The 11371-nt window shown below is 43.3% G+C and overlaps 1 protein-coding gene across 1 annotated transcript in view; it reads right to left on the bottom strand.

The window, feature by feature from the left end:
• Positions 1-1306: 1306 nt before the first annotated feature.
• Positions 1307-11371, bottom strand: part of ttll12 (tubulin tyrosine ligase-like family, member 12) — a 32266-nt gene continuing 22201 nt past the window's right edge. Inside the window, exons 11-14 of the mRNA XM_012824444.3 lie at positions 9492-9573; positions 6137-6205; positions 5342-5480; positions 1307-1504 (exon numbers count right to left, since the gene is read on the bottom strand). Of these exons, the coding sequence (XP_012679898.1) occupies positions 1353-1504; positions 5342-5480; positions 6137-6205; positions 9492-9573 (442 nt within the window). The 3' untranslated portion in view covers positions 1307-1352. The remainder of the gene's footprint in view (positions 1505-5341; positions 5481-6136; positions 6206-9491; positions 9574-11371) is intronic.

The following is an 11371-nucleotide window of genomic DNA, read 5'->3' as shown; positions in this document are numbered from 1 at the left end:
ATACATATTGACACAACAGCTGTCTAAATAAAGAGGAGCAGCTGGAGTTTGTGTCCAGGGTGCGAGGGGTCTGGGATGATTTTCCCTGCTCATTTCACGTCTCCCTTTATATCTCAAACTTGTTTTGTGCCACATAATCACAACACATTCCTTATAAACCTACTACATATTCTAATTTTCATTTGACACCACACTACTGGAAACGAAAGCGCAGGTGATAGGATCTGAGAATCTGTTACTTTGACTGAAATATTTATGTCAACAGTTTAATTAGTCCCTGCAGGTAAATGGGCTAGTCAGTAACGTTCTGGCTCTCATGGTTATTTCCTACACTGTCAACTGTTTAATTAACTTATTGAAGACTTTTTTCGAAACCAACAAGAGCAATGAGTTTTAATCGGGTCAGAGTTTTTTTCCTTATCTCAAACCTACAAATCAGACATGACAGGGGCCCATGCTCAGGCCTGGTCCTTCTTTGACCCCGGGTGGGCCCCCCCCTCCAGGGCCAGAGGCGTTTCCCAGGGTCAAACATTCCCACGGCACAGGACACAACTCAACTTCACAACTATTCAGCTATTTTGCTTTTGAAATCTGGCACTGATTTTTTTTTAACTCTGACATGGTTTATTTCAGGAGAGTGGTGGCAAACATATCACATGTAAGCACACGTCTTACAAAAAAAACTAAAATTACTGAAAATAAGTGTTTTTATTCTGATCAATTTGGACAGAGTTTAACAGCGATTAAAGATAATTTATAATGGTTACCTTTGTAGAGAAAGCAAACATCTTTGGTATGGAGGAACATCGAAACTGACATGGATAATTGAAAATGTCAGGAAAATGTGTTTAATGTATACTGTGTGTTTCTCTTAACAATGAGGTATGGAGGTAAAGTGAGGCTGTATTTCCAAGGATACATTGTGTCCATATACATCCGTATTTACAATGCTTGGTATAGAATATGCAGCTAAACTGTTTGTGTACAAGTTTTAATAAAGACCTAAAATATATTTGCTTGTAAGCAGACAATTAATGTCTTGAATTTCCCAAATTAATGATTTTTGTATTTTTCATGTATTTATTTGTATTTATCATCCATGCCATAGACGTTAGTTTTCAGTCATTAAGACTTCAGGATTAAGTAATGTTAACTGGGATAAAGTCATTTTCACCTGGATTTTGATATTGATACAGGTACAATGTAAATATGAATATCAGTTGTACTGGTACATGCATATCTGTTATACTGGTATCTGAAGTTGAATGTGATTTATGTATATATAAAAAAGATTTGATAAAGATCATTGTGGGTTGTAGAGAACAGTTTATTTTTCACGATGACAGAAATAGTTATAAGATCTGAGTGACGGGGCAGTCCTCTGCGTTGTCCAGGAAGAGCGTCTGGAACATGTGGTTGTAGAACTGTGGGTGGTACTTGCACGCACGCTCACAGTCAGGACTAAAGTTGACCTCCAGGATCTGTGGTCTCATTATGCGCTCACCTGCGGAGGGAGACAGACAGACACAGGCAGAACTATGTAGAGCGTTTTATTCATTGCAGGTCAGACAAAATGGCAGATGTAGGGAAATAAAATCAGTAATGCACCGACTATAATATAATTCCAAGGAAACTGTCAGTGGTGCAATGGGATTCTCAACACATTTACTAAGGAAAATAACGTGTTTCAACAATATTGAACCATTTTAATGTCTACTGGCACATTATCAGATGGATGCCAGCAATGAAAACAAACAAATGCATTTTAGAACTGTAAATAGGTGATAATCCAGATATATCTGATGCAGCACTGAAAGAACTGTTCTTGCAAAGGTCCACAATGGTTTGTTTTTGCCACAACACTCCATACAAAAGAAACCTACATCACTTCCTGCCACTGTGCCTCTTGTTCCCCCCAACCCCCTCTTATCACCTTTGAAATGTAGAGACCTCATTACATTTACATGTACATTAAGTCATTAAGCAGACGCTATAATCCAAAGCGACGTACAAAGCAGATAACAATTAAGCTACGAGAGAACAATCAAGCTATCATTAAGTTATATGTGTCAGCTCTGGTCTCATGGCTCCTTCTGAGTCGAGCAGTTTGCAAATGTCAAGATGGCTGTCTGTTCCATCCAAGTGAGCAACCTATTCAAATTTAAATTCAAATTCCATTCATGGGAAATGTGTGAATGTGAGCACTACAATGTAAATTTCCAAGACCATCCACATCAAACACTTCACTTCTCTGATTGTCAGGTACTGACTGGGACTGTAGAAAAGAAGTGAGCACACCTATACGTGAAATATGCAAGGTGCATTTTTTGGATAAAAACATCATTTTGGATTGTTTCTATTTGGAATCCTTAACCTAAATTGAAGTTAAGGACTGAATGTAATTTGGGGCCCACCAATCCCAATGCTCATCAGCACCACTGGTGTTGGCCCACCTGAAGAACATCACAGGACGCCTGCCGTGTCCTGCTGTTATCTCTGCACTGCCAGGTGGCTTTGTGCAGTAATGTGCGAGGCTTCCTCCCTTTTGACCTGCGCACATTGGATCCATGTGTCACTTGTGTTGTATTTTTACCTACTTATGACTGTAATATTGAATAATGTGTGTATTGCTGGTGCTGGAAGGCTGCCACGAGCCAGAGGCGCCTTTTCTGAGAAACCACGACACAGAGAGTGTGTAGGCCTTCTCTTAAGGTGCTTCTGTAAGGCCACGAGAGGACACGAGACACTCTAAGAGAATTTTCCACGACACTTGCCATGGTGATGGATACATGTAAAACTCTGACTATAATTAAGTATGTATGTGTGGTAATCACATGCCTGATGTGTGGTAAACACATGCCTTTATTTGTTAAGTGCTTATCTTTCTGTCCTTGTATGTGTGCTTAAACTCGTGTGTGTAACTTGGTTATCTCTGCCAGATAGTGTGTTGTCGTCACGGTCACGCCAACTTCAGCCTATATAAACCTTGTGTGATGTGTGTGTTGCTTCTCTCTCGTCGACCACAGAAAACTGCGGGTCTCCAGCCGTAGACAATTCACCTGCTATAAAGTAATGAAGTAATACTCTTTCCAGTTGGGTAAATCTATCAATAGGTGGACATGGACCAAATTTAAAAGAACGACTGTAGAAAATCTTTAACTGGTGTACTAACATTATAAGACCTGAGAGTTAGTTACTGGAAATGATCCATGAGGCCTAACATTTTTCATATTTTTCAAATAAGTGCCACTTAAATGTCATCATATGTGACCGGCGTTACATATTTCAACACCAGCCCTGTCTGCACAAATAGCTGACCTGGGTTTTTTTTTGCTCTGGATAGGTTACTCATGACCTTTAGTTAGTGAATTATAAAGGGCATAAAAAAAAAATCACGATGGAGGGAAAAGCATTAAAATAAATGGATGTTTTTTTGTGAAATGTGGACGAGACTTGTTTTTCCAGTAATAACATACATATTAAAACTCTCATAAACATTAGAACCATTAAGCATCAGTCACGCTATATTTATGTAATTACTTGAAAAACATTAACAGCCTTCTTCTTTGATTATTACTCTTGATTGTGATTTTATTCCCCAGATTAATGGATACTTCAGTCAGGCAATGGGTGAACAAATCTGGACCAAGGTTTCATTCTCTACAATGGTGCGCCCCAAGACTTCACATCAAGATCCATCAGCTTCTCTGATTAGTCCAGAGAAAGTTTGAGTTAAAGCGTCCTACTCGACAGGACCCACCTTTCGTGGGTCACAGCAAGTCAGGAGAATCACCAGGCCACCCTGATCAATGATATCCTTGCAAGTAAGCTAATGATGCAGAGAATGCACTCAGGCATGACAGCGACAGCCTGACGCACAGTCCCAGGAGCATTCCATCCTCCTTATTGCTACGTACACACAGAACAGGAACACAGTCACACACAGAACAGGAACACAGTCACACACAGAACAGGAGCACAGTCACACGTGGCAGAACACAGTCACACATAGAACAGGAACACAGTCACACATAGAACAGGAACACAGTCACACACAGAACAGGAGCACAGTCACACGTGGCAGAACACAGTCACACATAGAACAGGAACACAGTCACACGTGGCAGAACACAGTCACACATAGAACAGGAACACAGTCACACATAGAACAGGAACACAGTCACACATAGAACAGGAACACAATCACACAAAGAACAGGAACACAGTCACACGTGGCAGAACACAGTCACACATAGAACAACAAAACACAGTCACATGTGGTAGAACACAGTCACACATAGAACAGGAACACGTGTCAGAACACAGAATACTCAGGAATTCTTAACCTTAATTTTAACTGTTAAGAAACATAAGGGCATAAACTGCATATGAATATAAGAATCATAACACTTTTTGCATGTCCATTCTGATTTTTTATCCAATGTCAGTCACGCTCCATACATCTACCACAGCCCAAGGAAGCCCATAGCTAGATGAATTGACATTTTTCCATGTCAAGCCAGGGCCAGGTATAGTTAGCCATAAAACCTGAGACTTAATAAATACCATGGCAGCTGTACAATAATACAAAACCCTCCGATTTGTAACGTCTGTCATGATGGATTTACCCAGTTGTCTTTATTACCCCCAAAAGTATCCCTCTGTCCCAAGGCGAGACCACAAGGGCCCATCTGGTCCTTCCTCCGAAGGTGACAATCAAAACAAGTAAACAACCCTAACACAGTCACTTCTTGATCCCACTCAAGAGGTGGCTTCTCTGTAGGCTGCTCACTGAGGTAAACCTTCAAAACCACTGGCTTGTCTCCCTGGTCACCTCGGCAACCGATTCCATCATGTGGATGTTGTTTGTATTTTTAAAACTATGCATTATTAATGGACAATGTACCAAGTCAAAATTCTTTGTCTCTTTCTCGCACGCACATACACATGGACAACTGCGGTTGACAGTAGCCAGCTTGATTTGATCATTTTTGGACAGAGGGAGGGAGAGAGGGAGGGAGGGAGGGAGGAGAGAGATGTATGGGTGTCCATGCGGATCTCCTACCTTAGAGTAGCTGTATAGTTGTTCAGACTTGAGGCTGTGTGATTTGTGGGTTTGTGCCCTTATGGTGGTCACAAATTATAAGTCTCATGCCTCACCTCATGGACACACACACACACACACACACACACACACACACACACACACAGACAGACAGACAGACACACACACCCGTCCACACCCACAGACACACACAAACATCCTTCCCTTTTCTATAAATGCACTGTCACATGGAATCCAAGGAGGCTCAGAGGTCTTTAAGGTCATTAGGCATGTTACCTTGTTCAGTTTTCTCCCACTTCAGCATCAGGTCAATGGCGTAGATGGCTCTGGAGGAGGGGTAGGCACCTATGCCATGGGGGGCGGGCTGGGAGGTAGCAGCCTGGAACAGCTCCCCAAAGGCAGTAAAGATATCTGCCTGTGAATTTAAGCACAGAGCCAATTGCAAACACACACACACACACACATGCAGAACTTGGGTGAACAAGTGACACAAAAATAATCATAACAAGACCCAAACCTCTGATCGACTCTAGTACAATCAAAGTCTAGTGTCGTAAATGTTAAGGTGTCAGACAACAGTGTCTCCTCCAAATGTGTAAACACACACACTCACTCACTCACTCACTCACTCACTCACTCACTCACTCACGAACGAATCAGTTGGGGGAGCAGTCTGGAGGAGCTTGGCCATGGTGCTAGACCACTGAATGCAAAACCCACATACACAAAGCAGTTGGAAGGCATCTAACAGATTAGGCTGGCCTTCAGTGGGGACACGGAGTGAAAGGAGACGCCGGAACAAAGGAAAGCAGTTAAACAGATAGGGATCCGAAGGCAGTCTGGTAGACTTAGTGAAAGGCAAGCACACATCTACACACACACACACACACACACACACACACACACACACACACACACACACACACACACACACACACACACACACACACACACACACACACACACACACACACACACACACACACACACACACACACACACAGCACAGGACAACCTTGGATTCCCCCTTTCTCTTATCAAAGATTTATGGGAAAATTCAAACATGTGTACCTCAACTTCTTTCCAGGGATACTGTGGGTACTGCTTTTCAAACATGGGAATGAACTCATCATAATGAACCTACGGATAAGGAGAAAACAGGGGGGGGATTAAAACATAAACCTCTAACTTGAAATAGTCTTTTTTTTATACCTAAACAACAAGCACTGTGTTTTATAATCAGGGATTATTGATTAATTAGTCACAAGATTTGTGTACTAGCATCGTAGTGTACTACCCCATCTGTATTGATATGATCACATATTCCTAATAGTGTGTGTGTCCAACTTTCTGCAAACATCTGTTTTGTGATTTACACCTTTAGAAGTACAGTCAGTCAGTGTGTTTACATGATGGTATAATTCGAATCTTTGCTTAGTCGGACTATGCTATCTTTCGAGGGTAGGTGCTATTATCCCAATATACATGGCAGTGAATAAATCGAATCATTGGCCGAAAGCATGTCATATCCATAACGATAGGTGGCGCTGTTTTCATTACAACTAGTGGTGATACAGCCATTTCCGCTTGACCTCTTCACCACTACCAATAACAACAACAGTTGATTGAGCATGAATCGCGTCTGTTCATCGGTCCAGAAATGCGTGTTGCCTCTTGGGTTGTTTGTTTGTTTGTTTCTGCTGGGCCGATGTGTTTATAAGTTACATTATTCAAAGGTGAAGAAACAAGAGAGAAACGCACGCACATTCACACGGGGACGGCCCAGTGTTCCGAAAGCCCGATATTCCGAAATCTCAATATTCCGAAAAATAGTCCTCCTGGCGAAATTTAGAAATATTTTAAGTGGCACAAAACACACACAGCATTTAGTTTGGGCAGCGGAGCGGAGACGCTCACCGGGCTATCACGCATATAACTTTTCCTAGGCAATATTTGTTAACTTAGCCTACTCTGGTTTTGAATATGGGGTAACACTCATGCAAAGGAAATCACCGGCACATTGTCGCAGGACATTACGCAGATCTTGTCAAGCACTGACAAAGCATGCATGCGTTGGCAATCATAAAAGTATGTTTGCGATGCAAATGCCATGTGTGTAGTATTCTGAATTAAAGTTCATGCTTGTGAAATAAATGCATTTATATTGTGACGTGCCGGCATAGTCGCCCCATAATGCCGTGCGGCGGGAGCATACTGTTATACTCTATGTGCTGCACTGGCTCCGCTCAGCGATGTTCCCTGACCGTGTTCCTTACCGTACATGTCGTTGTTCTGTGTTGGGACAGAGGTTGTGCAGGTGTGTGACTGTAGCACAGTCTGTTCGTGGTAACTTGCACCAGGGCATAAAGCCCGTGCCATTTTGACAGTGTGTTGAGTTTAGTGTTTAATAAAAAACAATGAATGTTTGGGTAGAAATTTGCCGAACTTTCCAGGGCTTGATAAAACGCACTGCGTTTTGGCTGTAACTCATTTAGCTGTTTCCAGCTCTGTATCTGCATCGTCAACGCTGGGCATTAGTTGTCCGTACTCCGATTTTATAGTTTCCCCATTGTAATAAATATGCGTTCATGATATTTTTTTTTTCTTCTCGCGTAGCAGAAGGTACGCACAGTGTGTACGGCTGCATGCGCCACTGGAACTCTGTGCAATTAATACAATACATAATAGGCTAATTGATACAATATCTCCTCGTTTGAGTGTGGTTGTTTGAGTGCAATAGGAGTGTATGATCGTTGTTGTCTATAAAGGAAGGTATTGCGCTCCACCTGTCACGTCTCTGTCTTTAGAGGGCAGGCAAAATTTAGAAATATTTTAAGTGGCAAAAAACACACACAGCATTTCGTTTGCACAGCAGAGCGGAGACGCTCACCGGGCTATCACGCTTATAACTTTTCCTAGGCAATATTTGTTAACTTAGCCTACTCTGGTTTTGAATATGGGGTAGGCTACCACTCATGCGAAGGAAATCACCGGCAGATTGTCGCAGGACATTACGCAGATCTTGTCAAGCACTGACAAAGCATGCATGCGTTGGCAATCATACAAATATTTTTGTATCATCGCGATGCAAATGCATGTGTGTATAATAATATTCTGAATTCAAGTTAATGCTTGTGAAATAAAGGCATTTATATGTTTATGATTGTGTGATTCATTGGGATGTGCATGTGGGCAATAGTGGTTCACGTTGCTGTACTCACAATTTCGGAACAGCGGGCTGTCGGAAAAAATGGGCTTTCGGAACATTGCCATGGAACCTTGGTCAGGTAATTGCCGAGTGACAGCTGATTTGACAGTACTGCTGTTGTTTTAAGCAAATAAAATGTGGAACGTCCTTATACGTGTTTAAGGAGGGGTTGTAAAGGTGCTCATATCTTCGGACCTCTTCTGTTATGTTTGTTCATAATCAACAAGAATAAGCTTGTGAGACAGTCTGCAGGATATTCATAAAAAACCGTGTCATTAGTATGAACAGTTGAGACAACTTATCCCTCTTTCGTCTTCCGGGTCACGACCTGGCAGGGAGAGAGGGAGCATGCGCAAAGACGCAAAGTCCAGTTCCTTATCCAATTCACCGTTACATGCCGCAATAGTCGAACTATCAACTGGATCGGATCGAGTTATCCAGGGGTGTTAGTCCGACTATGTGCGGTCCGACTACGATCCGACTAAGGTGCTTACATGAAACGGATAATGCGATTTCAGTCCGACTAAGGCAGTTATTCGAATCCATGTAACCACGGTCAGTGCCAGCTCTGCAAGCTTGGGTGTGAGGTCATGACCCTACCATGAACCATAGACATGGAGGAGCCTTACACCAATTAAGCAGAACGGCTTAGAGATAAAACAGACACACAAAAGGAGGAAGGAAGAAGGATGTATATAAAAATGAACACTGAAACTGAATGGTGACGGAAAGGAACAGGCAGGTTTATAAAAAAAAAAAGAAAAACGGAACTGGGCCAAACTCATGATAATAAAGAAGGCACGCTGAGCCTAGTCGTCAACAGACACTCTCCTACTGCAGGAGAAAGAGACGTGAAGGCTAATTTACCCAGTGGGGGTGGGGGGTGGTGTAGGAGGTGGGGGGTATCCGTGGGGATATTCTTTATCAACCCCACTCTCACTCGTGTCATATTGCTTAAGTACGTCTTTGCTGGCCGCAACTTCACATAACTCATAACTCTGTCAGAGGTCAGCTTGACAAACATTACTGATACCTTACTTCAACAAAAATGGCAACAGACTCGTTTTAATTTGGGAATTTTAATTAACTACAAGAGTTCTTTCCTCAGTGGGAATGATCTGTTGCAGTGGTTTAATGGAGCCAAACTGTGACTGGAAATCATATCTCTGTGAACTCTGAATGTTTCTGAAAGTCCTTGGAGATAATGAGGCCCCTTACCTGTTTCAGCACAACTCCCTCGGCATAGTTCATTACTGTGAAGTGCTTCTGATAGTCATCAAAGGTGTCGAGGGAGAACGGTCTGAAGAGAGGGGAGAAGGGTGGGGGAGGGAGAGAGAGTGCAGGAAGTAGGGGTAGGAGAAAACGGGGGGGGGGGGAGTGGATGAACAAGAGTGATGATAGGTAGAACCGGGCAAAAGGAGAGAAAGAGGGAGAGAGAGAGAGAGAGAGAGAGACAGTGGTGTGAAATGAGTGAGAAACAGTGTGGCAACTACAACTGCGTTACTGCGTGGTCACGCAGTTGTTTCGACGGACTCGTGAACATTTTTCTCTGTCGGTTGGTGGGTGTCGCAAAGCAATAAAAAAAAAGATGGCGGACCAAACTCCGTAGATGGTCGAATTTGTACATAAAAGTCAAGTCAAAGTCAAAGTGTTTATTGTCGCATACACCAAATTTCTTCAGCGCAGCGAAATTCTTATGACTTGGCAGCCAACATCTACGCAGTAGACGGCATACAACAGGTAACACAAATAACATATACCAAAATAACATATACCAGAAATAACATATAACATATAACAAGTAACAACAGTTTAAAATACAAGAAGGGCAGTTTCCAGGGTGGGGAATATTAAATTAAATAAGATAAAAAATGTGGGTTTATATATATATGTAGCAAGTGTATTTGTATGGGTGTGAAGTACAAGGTGATGGCGACTGTTCAGTGTTGCTGATTAGGCAGCCTAACAGCCTGGGGGTAAAAACTGTTTGTGAGTCTGGTAGTCCGTGCTCGGATGCTCCGGTAGCGTCTACCAGACGGCAGCAGTGTGAATAGACCATAGCCTGGGTGGCTGTGGTCCTTGACAATGTTCCGTGCTTTTCTCAGGCATCTACTGTTGTAGATGCCCTGCACGGAAGGGAGATGGCCGCCGATGATACGCTCCGCTGTCTTCACCACCCTCTGCAGGGCCTTGCGATCGGCAGCGGAGCAGCTACCATACCAGGCAGTGATGCAGCCTGAGAGGATGCTCTCAATGGTGCATCTATAAAAGTTTTTCAGTGTTTTAGAAGACATGCCAAACTTCTTGAGTCTCCTCAAGAAGTAAAGCCGCTTCTGTGCAGTTTTGACCGCCGAGTCCGCTTGCATGGACCAGGTGAGGTCATCCTTGATGTACACACCGAGGAATTTGAAGTTGGAGACTCTCTCCACTGCAGCTCCCTCGATGTGTATGGTGTTGTGACCCCCCCTCTGTAGCTTCCTGAAATCCACAATCATCTCCTTGGTTTTGCAGATGTTTAGAGACAGGTTGCTGTCTTGGCACCATGCTGCCAAGCCCCTTACCTCATCTCTATAGGCGGTCTCATCGTTGTTAGAGATGAGACCCAGGATGGTAGTGTCGTCTGCAAACTTCAGGATGATGTTGGAACTGTGTGTTGCCACACAGTCCTGTGTGTACAGGGAGTACAGGAGGGGACTGAGTACGCAGGGTACTCAGGGTCAGTGAGGAGGAGGTGTGCTTGCCCATTCTCACCACCTGGGGTCTGCTCGTCAGGAAGTCCAGGATCCAGTTGCACAGGGGTGTTTTAAGACCCAGGCTCCTGAGCTTCGGGACGAGCTTGGCAGGCACAATGGTGTTGAATGCTGAGCTGTAATCCACAAACAGCATTCTCACATATGTGTTGCCCTTTTCCAGGTGGGAGAGAGTGGTGTGTGTTGCAAGGGCGATGGCATCATCTGTTGATCTGTTTGTGCGGTACGCAAACTGAAAGGGGTCCAGGGTGTTTGGAAGGGTGGAGCAGATGTGGGTTCTGACCAGTGTTAGGAAAAAATACTCTGCGTGTTGTTTCGGAGAGGAACCACCATACGAAGCAATTTGTT

This window comes from Clupea harengus, chromosome 16 (assembly GCF_900700415.2).
Source record: "Clupea harengus chromosome 16, Ch_v2.0.2, whole genome shotgun sequence".
NCBI classification, from domain to species: Eukaryota; Metazoa; Chordata; class Actinopteri; order Clupeiformes; family Clupeidae; genus Clupea; species Clupea harengus.
This window is presented reverse-complemented; position numbering and strand designations above follow the sequence as displayed.